The sequence below is a fragment of the Chiloscyllium plagiosum genome, unplaced genomic scaffold (genome assembly GCF_037043375.1).
Source record: "Chiloscyllium plagiosum isolate Xiang-an unplaced genomic scaffold, Cpla_swu_hap1 HiC_scaffold_8, whole genome shotgun sequence".
Lineage (NCBI taxonomy): Eukaryota > Metazoa > Chordata > Chondrichthyes > Orectolobiformes > Hemiscylliidae > Chiloscyllium > Chiloscyllium plagiosum.
In genome coordinates this window covers 57139417-57158359 of record NW_028270146.1, presented here as the reverse complement: position 1 = coordinate 57158359, position 18943 = coordinate 57139417, and the positions used below count along the sequence as shown (strand labels likewise).

The 18943-nt window shown below is 39.1% G+C and overlaps 1 protein-coding gene across 3 annotated transcripts in view; it reads left to right on the top strand.

Annotated features, from left to right (window-relative positions):
• Window positions 1–18414, top strand: part of LOC122553620 (organic solute transporter subunit alpha-like) — a 46041-nt gene extending 27627 nt beyond the window's left edge. For all 3 annotated transcript variants that reach the window (XM_087989873.1, XM_043697709.2, XM_043697707.2), the window contains 6 exons: window positions 1291–1445; window positions 3659–3732; window positions 3814–3972; window positions 12579–12690; window positions 14960–15215; window positions 18066–18414. In XM_087989873.1, the coding sequence (XP_087845999.1) occupies window positions 1317–1445; window positions 3659–3732; window positions 3814–3972; window positions 12579–12690; window positions 14960–15215; window positions 18066–18193 (858 nt within the window). In that variant the 5' untranslated portion in view covers window positions 1291–1316 and the 3' untranslated portion in view covers window positions 18194–18414. The remainder of the gene's footprint in view (window positions 1–1290; window positions 1446–3658; window positions 3733–3813; window positions 3973–12578; window positions 12691–14959; window positions 15216–18065) is intronic.
• Window positions 18415–18943: the final 529 nt, after the last annotated feature.

The window sequence follows — 18943 nt, the reverse complement described above, 5'->3', positions numbered from 1 at the left end:
TTTCATTCTCACTGTATCTGCCCAGCTTTTTTCTTGGTTCTTGCATCTCAATTCAAAGAAAAATGGTGGTGGTGATGGTTGTGGTGGTTTATGGTGGGAGTGGTGGGGGGGGGAGTAGGTCCTGTTTATTTGCGTGTATGTTTTTTTTCTGTCCATATAGCTCATTGGTGGGTTGGCATTGTTGGCTCATTTCTCAGTTGAAGGTTAAACAAATTTCATCCCTTTAGATTCAAGGGCTTAAGATCCCTAGGACAGACCTCAGCACACATTCTGGTTTAGTCCCTGACAGACCTAGTTTGATTGACAACTTGGAAGTATCCCACATCTTCACTAGATATTTCAGAAAGATTCAGCTCAATATTAGCTGGTTTATTCACAAGAGATTGAAAGTTTCTAGAAGCATGTCGATTGGGACAGCTTTTAATACTGCTTTCCAAAGGTTTATCAAAAAATCGAGAAGCTATTCAAACTGCTTCCTCTCTTCTGTCACAAAGGCTGCTGCTATTATTTAGCAGGACTGCTACACAGATGGTTACGGCACATTTTGATTGGCCACAGCCGTTTAAAGGTTTCACCAGAACTGTTATTTCAGCCCTCTCAGCAGCATTAAACCTAAGAAGAGGATACTGGGGAGGGTAACATATTGGTAACATTACTGGATTAATGTTCCACAGACACCAGGACAGTTGAGGGAATTTAAATGCAGGGAATAAACCTGGAAGACAATGTTACTCTCATTAATTATGATCAAAGAACTATTAAACTACCACTTAAGAAAAAAAAATCAATTTCACTTGTGGCCTTTATCTACTGTTCTACTCTGGTCTGGCCTTCATGTGATTGCAGATCTACAGCTAGGTAGTTGACAGATCACTGTCCTCTGAAATGATCTAGTGAGCCACTGGGTTGTATTCAACTGCTACACCATATGTACTGCGCTGATTTAAGAAGGTGATGCCCCCGACCTTTAGGCAGACAACTGAAGATGTGTAATAACTCTAGGCTTCTCTGGAGTGCTCATTTTACAAGAACAATTTGTAATCCAAACCTGCTGTCAGCATCAAATGATGCTTCCAGGGTGAAATTATCAGAAGTCACTGGTGGACTCATATGGACAGGTGGTGTTTCCACTTGCTGCTGACGGGGCAACTACCCCATGATATCAAGAGCATTTTATACATATTGGTTTAAAGCAGATATAGTGGAAGAAAATTATATCATTGAGTAATTGTTTGTTTGCATTTGATGTACTGAGGCACTGAGGTAAATCTTATTTTGTTTTTTCAATAGGTCTCAGTAATGCTGAAATTGCCCTTATGGTGATCCTTAATATTATAGCAATTGCCACATATGCTATCTTCTTTGAACTTTGGAACTATTTACACAATAATATTATAAGTGACTCAATCAGAGAGAAGACGCTGTTGGTCCTTGGCATATTCCCTGTAAGTAGCAAGTTCTAGTGCATTACTATACTGGTGTATTGCACAGGTACAGGTATTTGTAGTAATATTTGTATGTTACGATTTGGCTGGTCTTAATAAAGTTTCAGTACACTGCAAGTAGGCACCATTCACAGAGAATAATCTCTCTACAATATTTGGTTCTTTAGTTTTAAAATTAAGATTCAAACAATTCACTATGTAAAATAATGTATGAATTGCCTCCTTCTCCCACAATTTTATTCAAATGTCTTGCTGTCATTTCTGACGTTTAAGACTAGGTTCTAACGTTTATTTTTGGATAGAGAAGTTCACTGTTAAAATGGAGAACTCAATCTTCCACATAGTTTGCAAAAATCTTTGATTTTCACAGTACTGGTTTTGATTGTAGATAGAGTTTGAATTTCTGGAGCAGGATGGCAGGTGGATTTCCTGGTAAACAGGGTGCAAGGGATAAGTGGTTGGGTACAGTTCCAACAGTTTTAACACTGCCCCAAGTGACAGCTCTTTATGTGTGAACACTGAATGTTTCTTTAGCTTGCTAATTCTTTTGAGATGAATATAAAAACATAAAATGGATACAATCCGAAAAACCTAATTTACTACTCAACAGTGAACAGTTTAAATTGTTACCTTTCTGAGACAGAGAGGATCATTGTCATTGAAATAGTTATTATTTCAATGTCAAAAATCTTGCTTATATCCAGCCCTAATTTTCAGTCTTGAGTTTATTGGACAATCAATGCACAAATCCAACAAGTTCTTGAAAACAACATGTAAAATGTTATTTGTGTAAGCTGAAGGGTGGCAAATTTGAGATTCAAATCTCATAAATATCTTTCAATCCTTGAACTTGCTAGCCAATTTGTGTATTAATAATGACATATAGTGTCATAGGGTCATAGAGATGTACAGCATGGAAACAGACCCTTCAGTCCATACCATCCATGTCGACTAGATATCCCAACCCAATCTAGTCTCACCTGCCAGCACCCAGCCCATATCCCTCCAAACTCTTCCGATTCAAAAACCCATCCAAATGCCTCTTAAATGTAGCAATTGTACCAGCCTCCACCATATCCTCTGGTAGCTCACTCCATACCCGTACCATGCTCTGTGTGAAAAAGTTGCCCGTAGGTCTCTTTTATATCTTTCCCCTCTCACCCTAAACCTATGCCCTCTAGTTCTGGACTTCCCTGACCCCAGGGAAAATACTTTGCCTATTTACCCTATCCATGCCCCTCATAATTTTGTAAACCTCTACAAGGTCATCCCTCAGCCTCAGATGCTCCAGGGAAAACCATCCCAGTCTGTTCAGCCTCTCCCTATAGCTCAAATCCTCCAACCCTGGCAACATCCTTGTAAATCTCTTCTGAACCCTTTCGAGTTTCACAACATCTTTCCGATAAGGAGACCAGAATTACATGCAACATTCCAAAGGTGGCCAAACCAATGTCCTAACCAACAGCCGCAACATGACCTCCCAACACCTGTACTCAATACTCTGACCAATAAAGGAAAGCATACCACTATCCTATCTACTGCGACTCCACTTTCAAGGAGCTAAGAACCTGCACTCCATGGTCTCTTTGTTCAGCAACACTCCCTAGGACCTTACCATTAAGTGTAGAAATCCTGCTCAGATTTGCTTTCCCAGAATGCAGCGCTTCACATTTATCTGAATTAAACTCCATCTGCCACTTCTCAGCCTATTGGCCCATCTGGTCAAGATCCTGTTGTAATCTGAGGCAGCCTTCTTCGCTGTCCACTACACCTCCAATTTTGGTGTCATCTGCAAACTTACCAACTGTAAGTTGGATGTTCGCATCCAAATCATTTATGTAAATGAGAAAAAGTAGAGGACCCAACACTGATCCTTGTGACACTCCGCTGGTCACAGGCCCCCAGTCTGAAAAACAACCCTCCACCACCACCTTTGAGCCAGTTCTGTATCCAAATGGCTAGTTCTCTCTGTATTCCGTGAGATCTAACCTTGCTAATCAGTCTCCCATGGGAAACCTTGTCGAATGCCTCGTCCTTTGAAGTCTCTCAATGTAAAAATGACTAATAGAATGAAAAATGGCATTGAGTTCAGATTGATATGTTCATTACAGCTGGATGCTCATTAAACCTATCAATCTTAAAACATTTCGTATGTATAAAACAGTTTAGTAGCTGTAAATCATGTGCAAAAGATCATGTTCTTTTTCTCTTAGGTAACTACTATTGTCTACCAATTGGGGATGTTTGTTCCACGAGCTGGAACTTTGGTTGATTTTGTGGCAGCAGTGTAAGTAACATTGAAGAAATCTTTTGGTATAAGAATGGTGAATTCATTTTAGTACCTGATATGATTTTCTCCATTTTATAGTTATGCGTGCGTAGCTTTGTTTGTTTTTTTCCATCTTGCAATAAGTTACCTTGGTGGAGCAACTGAAGCCATTGATAAGCTGCAGTATGTGGACGCTTCATTGAACGTGGGGCCTTGTTGCTGTTGCTGCATGTGTCTTCCAAAAGTCAGGATAAACAGGTAAATATGTTTACTTATGATTGGTTAACTTTTCATTTATTAATTGCCTAAAATAAATGCTAATATTTATTTTCTGGGAGGTTTAAATATGTATTTCAGTGGGTAAATTTTACCTTGAATTTGAAAATTGATTTTAATTTTAGTTTTCCCTCCAATAATTTTCTTTTGAGAGGACCAGCAATTTAGCTGAACACTCTACAGTAAAGTTCTACATTGGAAGTATAACCTCATAAAATCTACTTTCTTATGAGCTGGATAGACCAATTTGTTGTTGATGCTCATGGTGAACCAGTCACCAGAAAATAATAACACCTATTCTACCTGTTCCATCATGTAACTATTACTAAGAACAATGAATGATAAAAATTATTTAAATTATATAAAAATTACTAAAATTATTCTTTTTGACATTTTCTGTTGCCGTAAATGTAAAGCCATTACCAAACAGTTTTATTTGCTTTTTTCTTTTTTTCTGTTTTCCTTAATGTCTCCTTGTATCATTTTTCTGTTGGAGAAATTGACTTAAGTTTGGACTTGGTTCAAAGCTACAGCCTAGTTTAGATTGAAATTAGATAGTTAGTTACATTTTCAATGAAAACATGAGTTGTATTTCTTTATGCATTACATAATTTACTTTAAAGAGGTTAACACCTTCATTAAAAGCAAGATTAGTGTGAAAAGTGAAATTATGTTTACATCATAAGAAAGGTGAAATTTAATTTGACTGCAGCAAGTTCCCACAATTAGCAATAAGAGATTTATTTCTGTTACTGCTCTGGGTCTGAGGGACAAATATTGGCCAAGATGAAAAAGCTTTTCAAATTAATGTCATGTGATCATTCATTTCCAACACTGCTTGTGGCCTCTAGTCTTAAACTTTAGAAATGGTTCAGGGGGTTTCCCCAAGATACAGGCACTCCTCTCTCCCTTTCTCTCACTTTCTTTTTTTCTCTCTCACATCTCCAGCTCAATCTGTAGGTCTACCGATGTGTAATTTCTGGAGGACCTCTGGAGGCTGCCTGCTATCCTTAATTTATTTTTAATCAATCTGTTTGGTCATGTTATGACACACCTCTATGGTCGTCACATCCTTAGTTTGGCCTTGAACGCAGACCTTCTGGTCCAGAGGCAGGGAGACCACCACCCTGTCACATTTTGGCAATGGTAGCCATCCATAATTGGATGAGAAATGGCTTTCTGGATGCCAATTTGCCTGGCACTGAAGGATCGTTTCAGGAATCTAACTCTGGTAGGGTTTCTTGACTTGATATTCTCCCTCCACCAAATTTATGTAAGATTGTATCCTGGGAGTGACAGTCAACCAAAAGAGAAGTTTGAGGTTCTAAGTGATTTAAAAACAGTTCATTAAGTAGTTTATTAAGAATCAAAGTTTTAAAAATAATGCATCAGGTAAGTAGGCAGGAGAAGCATATAACCCATGACAAGCAAGGATGGTTTACTGTCCCAGATGACTGATGAAGCCAATTTCTGCCACTGGGGGTGGCAGACATTTCTAATCAGTTTTTAGCTTTCGCCTCTTCTGTTCGATGCCTTTCAAGCTGAGGTCCTGGGAAGCATCCTTTCCCAATCGTCTTTTGTTTGATGAGGACTGACTAGCATGGATCACTTCAAAAAAATCTTTTCCTGTCCTTAATGATTTATTCATTTTTGAGAGGCTGTTTTTAACCTTTTCTAGGTTGGTTTTTGAATGGGTTTTGAGGTCTAGCCTTATCAGGGATGTCTGTACAAAAGACATGTTCTTTGCAACCGGAGAGACCTGTTCTACACTTTATAACTAGCAAAGCTTTCTTCATAATATCAATGCATTTCTAAATATTTTATGAAGTTATTATAAAGCATTTTTTTTACATTCCTGACCTGAGAGAAAATTTCAGCTCACATCACTAATAATGAAACATATCTTCAGTGGTGCACTGCATACTACGCCCAAGTTATATGCTCAGGTCTCTGGAAACAAACTTAACCCAGGAACCACTGACGTCTGATTTTCAATATTCATGTTATTTACTTAATCCTGTTCTGAGGAAGGGTCACCAGACCTGAAACATTAACTCTGATTTATCTTCACAGATGCTGCCAGACCTTCTGAGCTTTTCCAGCAATTTTGTCTCTGATTTACAGCATCCGCAGTTCTTTCAGCTTTTATTTACTTAATTGTTCAATAGTTCATTATCCTTTTAAGTCAGTGAATTTTTTTGAAGTTCATACATTGTTATTGGCCAAAGATGGGTATAAATTGAAGGAAAGATAATCTGTTTTCTATGAGGTCAATTGGTATACTTGGAAAACTCACTGCTCCTCTTTAAATTTTGCACACTTCACTTGACAGATGAGGTGTCAGTTCAATATAACGTCAAAGATCAGCACTTCTCTCAGTTATATTCATATCAATTTATACCAATTACTCAATTCATTCCACATAATATCAAGACACTGAACACACATGACGCTATCATAGGCTATTGACACTGACAATATTCTGACAATTGTACTGAATATAAACAAAGAATTGTAGATGCTAGAAATCTGAAACAAAAACAAAAATTGCTGGAGAAACTCGGTAGACCTTGCAGCATCTGCAGAGAAAAAGAAGAGTTAACATTTCGAGTCCAGTGACCCATACTTCTAAATTGGGTTTTTGATTAGTCCAAGTTGCTTTGAGCTTTTTGGAAGGATTTCCACCATGAGGCCTAGTGATTTTTTTTGTTATCCTTATCTGACCAAATATACCCTATTAACTATCTACCATATACCTACAGTATCTGTTATGCTCAATTCGAGCCTAATTTTACCACATGCTATTACTAGAACAACATCCAACTCAGTCGATATCCCAGGATTCATAGGCTTCCCTTGCACCTAAAGGTAATAGTAAAGTTGCCATAGTCTTACCAGACCTTGGATTGATCTGCCGTTAGAGAGAGATGACTGGTGGTGGTTTAACCTGAAGGTCACCCCACCTCAGGAGAGGGGAAAGGCTGAGAAGGAAAGTCCTTCATAGTAAACTCAGCCAGTGCAGAAATTCAACTCATGATGTTATTCTGCATCGCAAACCAGCTATCCAGCTAACTGAGCCCCCCCATTCCCTTTCCACCTGCATCATCTTTAATAGCCTGTCGAGCACCCAAAGAGCTTCTCTGTATGGTTCCCAGACATGGCAGGCAAAGTGAAATTGGTGCCTCACTTTGTGGATAGAGACCAGGTGGGGCGGTACAGATATTTTCTTTCCCAGGACTAGCAGTGGAAATCGCAATACCACACCACACCAGCCTGGTCCAAGGTTACTGACTGGAATAAGTCATTCTCAGCTACCCAGGCAATGCTCAGCACTGTAAGATGTAGGTCAATGACCTTTTTCACGGTGCGAGTGTAAGTGCCACTATCTTCTCTCTGCTACCCCACATTCATTCTCTCTCTGCTACTATGCTAATGTCCCACCAAGGCTTGTGCTCTATGACTCACACTATTGCCTGCAACATCTTCCCACCACAAGGTCCAACACCACAAACCCTGCATGCCCTCGATCCAGCATCTCACTCTCTCGGGCCACCTCCCTAACTGCACCAACAGTAGTAGCTCTGCCACCTACTTACATCTCCCATTGTACCTGGCTCTCTCTTATTCCAAGAAGAAGTAAAGCCCCCAGTAAGCCAGAAAGACTCAAGAGAAGTGACGGGTTACCCTGATATTCACCTCCCTACCCCTTTTGTGGAAAGCAACCTGACTCTGAATGCTCTGAGTGGCTGGCTGACAATGTCCAAGCCCTTGGATTGAAATTGCAAGCTGCCTTTGATTTATTGAGCAGAGATACTCTGAGCAAATATTATCCCTCTTGACTGGACTGAAGCCTGCTGACAAACATGACAAACTTCCTTCTGTTGTGTCTGCACTAAATGCCAAGGCAAGACAAAAGTAATATGACCCTGGTATCTCTGACTGAGTAGGCAAAGCTTAAAATGACAAGGGAAGGTGATGCAAGGCAGGGATGTTGAAAGCATCCAGGTAGGCTTAGAGAGAATGAGCTCTATGATAACAAGCAAAGAGCCCAGAGGTGCAGCCTAGTCTAATCTATGAATGGGTGTGTGTTCCAGAGTGTACAATGTCCTTGTTGCAGCATTACAATGATAATTGTCAGTGGATATCTAGCTATCAATAGCCCAAGATGCAGCATTGAGATGCAGAAGTGTTCTAAGAGTGGAGTGGAGTTGTACCATGAAGATTCTTAGAGACTTGGACATATCAGGCGTCAGTGGCTGTGGCCAGTGCCCCTGAGTGCCACCTGAAATGGCAGTGCCCAGTTCCAATATGGAATGTCCTTCAGTGCAAGTGGTGAGCTAAATTCGCCAGGAACCTGCTCTGATTTCCAGATTGAGTTTTATTGATGTCCAGCCTATTAGCATGTTTGATAAGGTAGGAACCTGATTATCAATGAACTGAATTAGGCTATTAACAATGCATTTAACATGCAATAATCCCCCTTAAATAGCAACTAGCAAAAAAACTCACCTTGCTACTTGTCAAAGGTATAAATGTTGGAATGAGATTCTCCTGATATTATGATCAGCCTCACCCATCTGCTTACCCAATTCTGCCACAAATTCCACCATTGCCCACGTTGCTCAGTCTCTTATCAAGATTTAGCTGCATCACTCTACTCTCAATCATTAGTAAAGTGATGGAAGTGGTTATCAACAAGGCCAATAAACAGCATTTGCTTAGCAATAACCTGCTTAGTTCTGAAAATAAAAAACAAAAAGTGCTAGAGAAACTCCATATGTGGAAAGAGGATCAGAGTTTCAAGTTTCTCTTTGGAACTAAACAGCTGGAAAATTATGGTTTAAAAGTTGTTGACAAAAGGGGCAAAGAGTTATTGGGACAGTTGGTGACCACGCAAAAGGTAATGGTGGCAAAAGAGTGATATTTATACAAAATAGGTGTTAATGATAGATGAGAATAGTCAAAAATGGATTGGCTTTACAGAGAGGAAATCCCCACAAACAAGAGACCTGTGGGGTGGTGGGGTGTGGGGTTAGGGAGTTGGGAAGGTGTAACCAAAACGGAGGACTGTGTTCATGTTCTAAAGTTATTGAATACAAATTAAGTCTAAACTCTGTAAGGTGCTTAGGTGGAAAATGATGTGCTGTTCCTCCACCTTGCGTTGGGCTTCACTAGAACATTGCAGCAGCTCTAGGATGGAAATATGAGCACTGGGGTAAAAGGATATATTGAAATAACAAGCAGCCAGAAAGATTGAGTTCATTCCTCTGGACAGAAAGGAGGTGTGCCACAAAGTGATCACCCAGACTGAATTTGGTCTCACAAATGTAAAGGATACCAAACTGTGAATACTGTGGACTAGATTGAATGAAGTACAAGTAATTGATGCTATATCTTGAAATGTATTTAGTCCCTAGACAGTGAGAAGAGAAAAGATAAAAGGGCAAGTGTTTCACCTTTTGTAATTACATTAGAATGTGCCATCAGGGTTGAGGAAATATTAGGAGTGACTGAAGATTGGATTATGATGCATGGTGGGAATAATGCCTGTGGAATGCTGACAAGGGAGGTGAGGGAAATATGTGTTCAGTAGTGGCACCTGCTGGAACAGTGGAAATGGCGGAAGATGATGACAATTCCTCTTCTTATCATAGCCTTGGTTCAAACATGAACAAAATAACTTAACTCCAGAGGTGTGGTGAGAGGGATTGCCTTGATATCAAGGCTGCATATGACCAAGTATGTCATCAAGGAGTCTGTGCAAAGCTAGAGTCGAGAGGGGAGCTTTCTCTGTGTTGAAGTCATACCTGGCACAAAGGAAAATGGTTGTGGTTGTTGGAAGTCAGTCATCTCAGCTCTAAGACATATTGCAGAAGTTCCTCAGGGCAGTGTCCTAGACCCAACAATCTTCAGCTATGTCATCAATGACCTTCTCTCCATCATAAGGTCAGAAGTGAGGATGTTTGATGTTGATTGTGCAATGTTTAGCATCATTTGCAATTCCTCAGAAACTGAATCAGTTCATGGGCAAATGTAGCGAGAGCTGGACAATGTCCAAATTTGGGCTGACAAGTGGCAATATTTGAACCACACAAATTCCAGGCAGTGACTATCTCCAACAAGACAGAATTGTCCATTGACATTGAATAGCATTACCATCACTGAATCCCTCACAACCACCAAGGTGTGGATAACCATTAAAAAGAAATTGATGAGCCATTTAAATACTGTGGCTACAAGAGAAAGAATCCTGCATGAGCAACTCACTGCCTGACACTCCCTAAGCATATTCACCATCTACAAGACACTCAGTTAAGAATGTGGTGAAATACTCTACACTTGCCTGGATGAGCGCAATTCCAACAACACTCAAGAAGCTTGCCACCTTCGAGGACAAAACAGTGATGGCTTAATGGTATTATCGCTAGACTTTACTCCAAAGAAATAGGTAACGGTAGGGCGGCACGGTGGCTCAGTGGTTATCATTGCTGCCTTACAGCACCAGGGACCCGAGTTTGATTACAGCCTCAGGCGACTGTCTGTGTGGAGTTTGCACATGCTCCCCGTCTCTGGGTGGGTTTTCTCCGGGTGCTCCAGTTTCCTCCCAGAGTCCAAAGATGTGCAGGTTAGGTGAATTGGCCATTCTAAATTGCCCATAATGTTTAGGGATGTGTAGGCTAGGTGCATTAATTAGGGTAAATATAGAGTAATAGGATAGGTGAATGGGTCTGGGTGGGACACTTTCGGAGCATCAGTGTGGACTTGTCATGCCAAATGGCCTGTTACCACACCATAGGGATTCTATTCTATGATCAGCTGGGTTGATTGGCATCACATCCAGAAACATTCACTCTCTCCACCACCAATGTTCAGAAGCAGCGCAGTATTCTATCTACATGTTTTAGAGCAGAAATTCACTAAGGCTCCTTAGCACCTTCTAATCCTAAGGTTGAACACAAACCATACAACCATCTGGAAGGATAAGGGCAGCAAATACAATGGAACACCACCAGATGCAAGTGCCCTCCAAGGCACTCACCACACTGATGTGGAATTGTATCATTGTTCCTTCAATGTCATCAGGTCAAAATCCTGGAACTCCCCCCTTAACTTGTTGTGTCTAATTACACCAAATGGAATGCAATGGTTCAAGAAAGCATCTCATCACCACCTTCTCAAGGACAACTCAGGAAGGGCACTAAATACTGACCAGTCAGTGATGTCCACATCCAAGAATGAATAAATAAAAACTCAATGTTATTCTGGCTCAGATCTGAGTGAGAACAAATTGTGAGAACAAGCTAATATTTCTAAATGCTATAAGGTGAATGCAAAGTATTTCTCTTTTATCCATTATCTATGAGTTAAAATCAACAACAATGAGAACAATTCTGAAATATGTAAGATGGGAAACCAACTGAAAAATAAATGACACCACACTTAAGGCAGCACAGTGGCTCAGTAGTTAGCACTGCAGCCTCACAGCGCCAGGCACCTGGGTTAGATTCCCGCCTCGGGCGACTGTCTGTGTGGTGTTTGCTCATTCTCCCCGTGTCTGCATGGGTTTCCTCCCACAATCCAAAGATATGCATGTCAGGTGAATTAGCCATGCTGAATTGCCCATAGTGTTAGGTGCATTAGTCAGAGGTAAATGTAGGGTAATGGGTCTGGGTTGGTTACTCTTTGGAAGGTCGGTGTGATCTTGTTGGGCCGAAGTTCCTATTTCCATACTGGAGGGAATCTAATGTCATCATTACCTACATTGAAATTCATATAACACAGTATTGCCCACATGGTTGCCTGAAGCTACTTAGTAAGCTCAGTGCTTCAACAAGCTAATCGTCCACAGGCTGTAACAAGTGTGGTGAAAAGATGCTTTGATTCATTAATGGGCTGACATCTGATTTATGTAATAATCAAAACGTACCTCAACAAATCTTTGTCAGCTGGGAAGACAGATAAATGTTCATCTAATATTGGTTAGGCCACTTTTGGAATATTGCGTGCAATTCTGGTCTTCCTATTGGAAAGATGTTGTGAAACTTGAAAGAGTTCAGAGAAGATTTACAAGGATGTTGCCAGGGTTGGAGGATTTGAACTATAGGGAGAAGTTGAATAGGCTAGGATTGTTTTCCCTGGAACATCGGAGGCTGAGGGGTAACCTTATAGAGGTTTATAAAATCATGAGGGGCATGGATAGGATAAATAGACGAAATCTTTTCCCTGGGGTGGGGGAGTCCAGAACTAGAGGCATAGTTTTAGGGTGAGAAAGGAAAGATATAAAAGAGACCAAAGGGGCAACTTTTTCATGCAGAGAGTGGTACGTGTATGGAATGAGTTGCCAGAGAAAGTGGTGGAGGCTGGTAGAATTGCAACATTTAAAAGGCATCTGGATGGGTATATGAACAGGAAGGGTTTGGAGGGATATGAGCTGGGTCCTGGCAGGTGAGACTAGATTAGGTTGGGATAGCTGGTCAGCTTGGACCGAAGGGTCTATTTCCATGCTGTACATCTCTATGACTCTATGAACTCATTTTTGTACTGAAAACATATATTGTCACTTTAACACAAGGCTAATTATTTCACAGAAAAGCTTATAGAATTCTTCGAATTGGCATCTTGCAGACGTTGATTCTACAACCTTTGCTTCAGTTTATTTCGACAGTCTTGTGGGCAGATGGAAAGTTTGACAGTGGAGAGGTAACCTCTAAGATTTCTTTGTTTAAATGTTAATATGCAGATTTAGCTAACAACCCCAAGTAAGCATGATGTCTTTCAAATGGAAATTTACTCAAAATTTATTCAAGACTACTTTTTGTTAAAAAATACTTTGCATCAGTTTTAACAAAATTAAACCATTTTAAATTATATTTAATGCACCAGGAGAGGACATTTTGAACTTAAATTATGTGCTTTGTCTCGAGTAGAGTTAGTAAATATTGATCGCTGTTAGCCACCAATAGTCTCCATTATTAGCTATTCATTCTTCTCAGCTGATTGTTATCCACTCCTTTGTCGGTCCAACTATTCTTCTCTCTCTCTTGGGGTTTATCGCCACCTATCGTTTATTCCTTTCCCCCACCTCCTACCTTTTGCAGAAAAAACAACTTTTTCCGAGTTACCATCAGTTCTGAGGAAGGGTCACTGGATCCAAAACATTATCTCTGATTTCTCTCCACAGATGCTGCCAGACCTGCTGTTCTTTTTTTTATCAATTTCTGTTTTTGTTAGTAAACTTTGGACCCATTTTGTAATTTCTGTAATTCCTGACACAGTTCTAGAATTAAATTCCTTTAAATGTGAATCATTAGAAAGTTTGGAATCTTCTATATGTAATACTAAATACAGTAATGTTTTCTAATTTTTTATTTCCTGGAACATTCAGCGATACTTTCAATCTGTGACATTTTCTGTTTGAACCAATGCAAATTAGGAATAAAGTTGACATTTTCCCAGTTAATTTTGGCCTTTAAACCCTTTTGAGACTTGGGACAATAATTGCTGGTAGGCATTCCCTAATACCCTAATACCCAGGTGTAAGGGTGGCTGTATATATACCTAGAATTTACTACGCTTTATGATTGGGTTGCAGGGAGGCAAGTGGATGTTGTTGTCATAAACCTGCACCAACATATACAAGGACTTCTGTGTGTTCCAAAATTGTGGCTATGAAAATGGTAGAAATTTCCCCACACAATTTATTGTAAACTGATGTTCATTATGTCAATTATGAAAATATCTTTATACAGCAAGAGCTCGTAGGCATTTTTGTCTCTTGTTTCATGACTTTCCATAGAATTGCATAGAAATGCTGACAATGCTAAATGCTCAACATTGTAAGTGAGTATTTATTCACCACTCTATCAGCTGCATTTACTTCATTTATGTACTTTGGTTCCATATTTCTTTTCCATCAATTGTTCATCTGTTTAATTCTTAAATATTGACATTATTTAACTGTAATCATCATATCTGGTAGCACACCAAAGCGTGCTCTTGTTCCATCTCCTAAATCATAAATATTAAATCTTCTGTCCATGAACTCTCATTCTAGACCCTCAATTATTGAAAATCTCCCATTTCTGTTGGTTCAAACACAAAAGTCACAACAAACATTTGGGCAGCAATATCAGCAAAACAAAGTAAATCATTAACAACAAAATGGTAATATTCATGACTTGGAATACACTTAATTATATGGACAACAGAGGTTTTAAGAAGATAAGCACATGTAAATCCAACATAATTAAATTTGTTAAGTTTGAGGTTAAAAGTTGGTTTGACATTCAGCCTTGATACATAATGTTTCCCCAGGTTTCTGCTAATACATCCCTTGTGACTTGACAATGATCATAAACAGGATAAAGTGCTTCATCTCCATTTGATGCTTTTCTTAACTGCACATAAAAGCAACAACTTTGAGACTGAATGGTTGAGTTTATGTCATGATACTGAGCAGACCACAAACAGCTTATATATCACAGAATCATAGAATCCCTACAGTGTGGAACAGGCCCTTCAGCCCAACAAGTCCACACTGACCCTCTGAAGAGTACACCCTACATTTACCCTGACTAATGCGCCTAATCTACACATTTCTGAACACTATGGACAACTTAGCATGGCCAATTCACCTAACCTGGGCATCCTTGGAATGTGGGAGGAAACCGGAACATCCGGAGGAAACCCACACAGACACGGGGAGAGTGTGCAAACTCCACACAGTCACCCGAGGCTGGAAACGAACCCCGACCCTATAGTCTCCTCAATTTAGCGCTTCAATTGTGTAAACCTCAAGGTTTACCTTTCTTTCACTTAAATCAATGTTTACTGAGGTCTCCAATTTTATATTGCTGTGGTAGATTTAGAAAATATTTATATTGTGATGTAATAGAAAGATATTAACATGGCAGCCAAAAGGCTAGAGCTTCTTTTAAACTATACTTATCAGAGAAACTTTGTGTTGCAGGTAAATCCAAGCAATCCCTTATTTTACATGAAGATCATGCTGAACACATCTGCTCTTTTGTCTTTATATGTATTTAACTTGTCATTGAAGGCTGCCTTTGGAATTGCAGAAGCAAGCTATCATCTCAAAGCCAAATATGCAATTTTAATTATCTATATTATCCTCAGCAATCTGCAGCCATTAATTTTAGGATGTTTGGCAACCTATAATGTCATTCCGTGTGTGGATCTGTATCCCTCAAAAGACAGAGCATCAAGTAAGTGGAACCTCAATTAATATGAAATGTCACTTCCCAATAATGAACATGAAATGGTGTAGGAAGGATACTTTAATATATGGAAAAACTTTTTTTGCTATGGTAATACAGGCAATGCTTTTATTAACTTGCATTTGATAATAAATAGTGGTCTCGAGGAGATGGATGATATGTGTTGGTTTACCCAGTGATGCCTACACTCATGAATCAATATAAAAAAATGAAACTGATAGATTTTAGTATGGCATGGAATAAAGATTTGTAGTATTGCTGTAGTTTTGAATATGGTTAATTCCCTTGAATTTCTTTTAAATCAGGACTTTTGTTTGTTTACTGCTTTCACACTTTAGGGATTATAATATTCAAAGACATAACTAGGTTCAGATCTTTAGTTAAGTCTTACTGCTGCTGTCTGTTTCTACAATGTTTTTATATCTTTCTCTTCTTCAAAATTGTCCCCCCCAGGTTAATATCTAGAACAGATATTTAATTTCATCTGAATTTGGACCATCTGAACAAAATTGGGTAAGAAGTGAATGTGGCAGGCAATGTTTCCCCTAATTTTACATGGCTGCACCTCTACATAGAGGTTTCCACAGAGGGTGAGCACAATTGGCCTTTTTAAGTTATTGTGCATGCACAGCCATGCAAAGAATTTAGATGCAGTGCATTTGAATGAATAAATTGTGATGGTAGATATGGATGAGGCCACTGTGCTTCAAGGGGAGGTACTATTTGAGCTTTGTCAGATCCTGCAGTCAAAACCGTAAGACCATAAGCTATAGGAACAGAAATAGACCATTCAGCCCATTGAGTCTGCTCCATCATTTGATCGTGGTTGATATGTTTCTCAACCCCATTCTCCTGTGTTCTCCCCATAACCCTTGATCTCTTTACTAATCAAAAACCTATCCATCTCTGTCTTAAGTGCATTCAATGACTTGACCTCCACAGCCCTCTGCAGCAACGAGTTCCACAGATTATCTACCCTTTGTCTGAAATAATTTCTCCTCATCTCCCATCGAAAGTTTCATCCATTCACTCCAAGACTGTGCCCTCAGGTTTTAATCTCTTCTACTAATGGAAACATCTTCTCCACATCCACTCTATCCAAGTCTCTCAGTATTCTTTAAGTTTCAATGAGATCTCTCCCCATCCTTCAAAACTCCAGTGAGTACAGACTGAGTCCTCAATTGCTCCTCATATGACAAGCCCTGCTTCCCTGGGGCCATTCTTGTAAACCTCCTCTGGACCCCCTCCAACACCAGCACTTCTTTCCTTAGATATGGGGCCCAAAACTGCTCAGAAAATTTCAAATGTGGTCTGACCTGAGCCTTATACAGTCTCAGCAGTACATCTCTGCTTTTGTATTCAATCCTCTTGAAATTAATGCTAACATTGCATTTGCCTTCCAAATTGCCAACTGAACTTGCATGTTAACCTGAAGAGAATCCTGAACTAGGACTCTTAATTCCTAATTTGCTTCAGATTTCAGAAACCTTTTGCCATATAGAAATTAGTTTATGTCTCTATTCTTCCCACCAAAGTGTAAAACCTCACACTTTCCCAGGGCATGGGTAACACAGCCTGTAACTGTCAATGCTGATATGTCCCAATGGTTCTATCTCACTGGCTTGTTGCAGGCTGGTCAACACAGTACTTGTTACAAGTCGTCAATTATCCTCTAATTGAGGGGTGGTACTTTCTTCAGGTCTTCCATCCATATTGGGCTGCTTCAATGCTGTTTTGCCACTTGTATCCTCTCTTTAAGAGGTGTGGTTGCCTTTAAATGATGTCATTGCTATCTGCTTAGCAGCCTGGTCCAAATGGATGTGTAGCAAATAAGCATTTTGTGCTAGCTGCATGATAGTCTCAAGATTATTTTACATTTCCTGTGGCTAATACCATGTGACCACTGCATCCCCATTTTCAGGGACAATCACTTTTATAGGCCAGAAGCTATATAAATTCAAGATACTATAGCTTTAGGTTTCTGTTCCTGGAAAGCTAAACTTCCATATTACTTTCCCTTCTTTCCTTACCTGGATATAGCTATACCCTTCTCTCTAATCCTGTTTTACCAGAATACTACACTGAATCTTTAGCTCTCCAGGTTCAACACTATGGAGATTGTCCAGTATCATTACAATGACAGATATCAATAAAGAATTATATCCCAATAGGAATTGTAATGATATTACAAATATTAAAGAGGGTTTCATGATATTTATTAAAGAGTTTTCCTGATAAAGCAATTAGCAACACTCTCAATAAAACATCAATATGTCTCCTTCCTCGTTCTCTCCTTCTGGAACAATATTTCTTCCTCAAAATGCCACTCAAAACCTCTGTCTATGAAGTATCCTGGCTTTATGGTTACTAAATTAAATTTGGCAAGATTATATCCAGAAAGAAAATGAATGGCAGCAAGTAATTACATATGCAGATGGAGGTGCTGAAAACTTCTGATTTGATAAGGATATAAAGAAGATCGATATCTGAAGGAAGCAAAGGCAATTTTTTTTTCAATATTTGGATCTAGTTCTTGACAGGTCTCTTGAAACAAATCTGCCTTTTGAATTTTCATAAGGAAACAGCGCCAAACCACATTTGTAACAAAGAGCCAAATATAACACCTTTCTCTTTCCAATAATGTACTCTCCCATGTTGTTTTACCTTTTAACTTCACGCTTATATGTTTTACTCTCAATTCTTTGTTCCTATCATGCTATCAATTTTTATCTTATCAGCAGTTAATTCAGAAATGAAATATCGTGCTAACTTTTCTTGATCTTCATTAAATTCTCTAAGTTAGATTTACACTGAAAAAAAAACTAATTTATTTTACAGAAATAGACCACCATATAAAGATCCTGGAAATGTTTATCTTGCTTCTTGTCTCCAGAAAGTATTATCGCAAACAAATGCCAGAATCGAGTCCACTATATTTTGAAAATCCACTTCATACTATGCCTTGATTTGATATTTTTAATAATACGTCAAATTATGTTTGCTGTCTATAAATTAGCTATTTGTTCAAAAACTGAACCTTATAGTGACATATGGCATGAAACTTTATGAGATTTAGCTGCACAATGTGTGGGATTGACTTTTGATATTTCATAATGTCGCACAAAATGTTATTGCTAAGATAATAAAAAGGAGAAATCTTGAAAAAAAATCAATATTTTCCCTGCAGTTTCTTTTGCTTAACAGAGTGTGAGTTGTTATTCAAATGGATCTATTGTAGAAAAACTTAGAATCTCTTTCTGAGGCTGCATGAACATAGTGAGTAAGGGTACAGAACAGAAGCAGTGACATGCAAAGTGAGTTTACTTACATCCATGAAAGCATTTTCGTTATCAGTGTAATTTCCTCTAATGCCATTTTGATATCAAAACTTTGGGGCATTAGCCAGCATGAGAAACATGTACTGGAGATATGTTGATGACAGAAATCATGATTCAGCATGTAATGCTGATTTGACATCAGTGGTGTCATTTTCACCCTTGCCTCACTGGCCAGTTGTGCACAAGTGTACATATAGATTCAGAAACATGAAGACCTGTAAGCACTCTTAAAGGAATCATCAAATACCCTGAGGTTACTTTTTGATTAATTTCTATTGCCTCTGTTGGAGGCTGTGTAAATGCTTGGCGATTTGTAGAGCTGCTCAAAGTTGGCCAAGTTGATAGAGGTTTGAGGAGAAAGTGAGGACTGCAGATGCT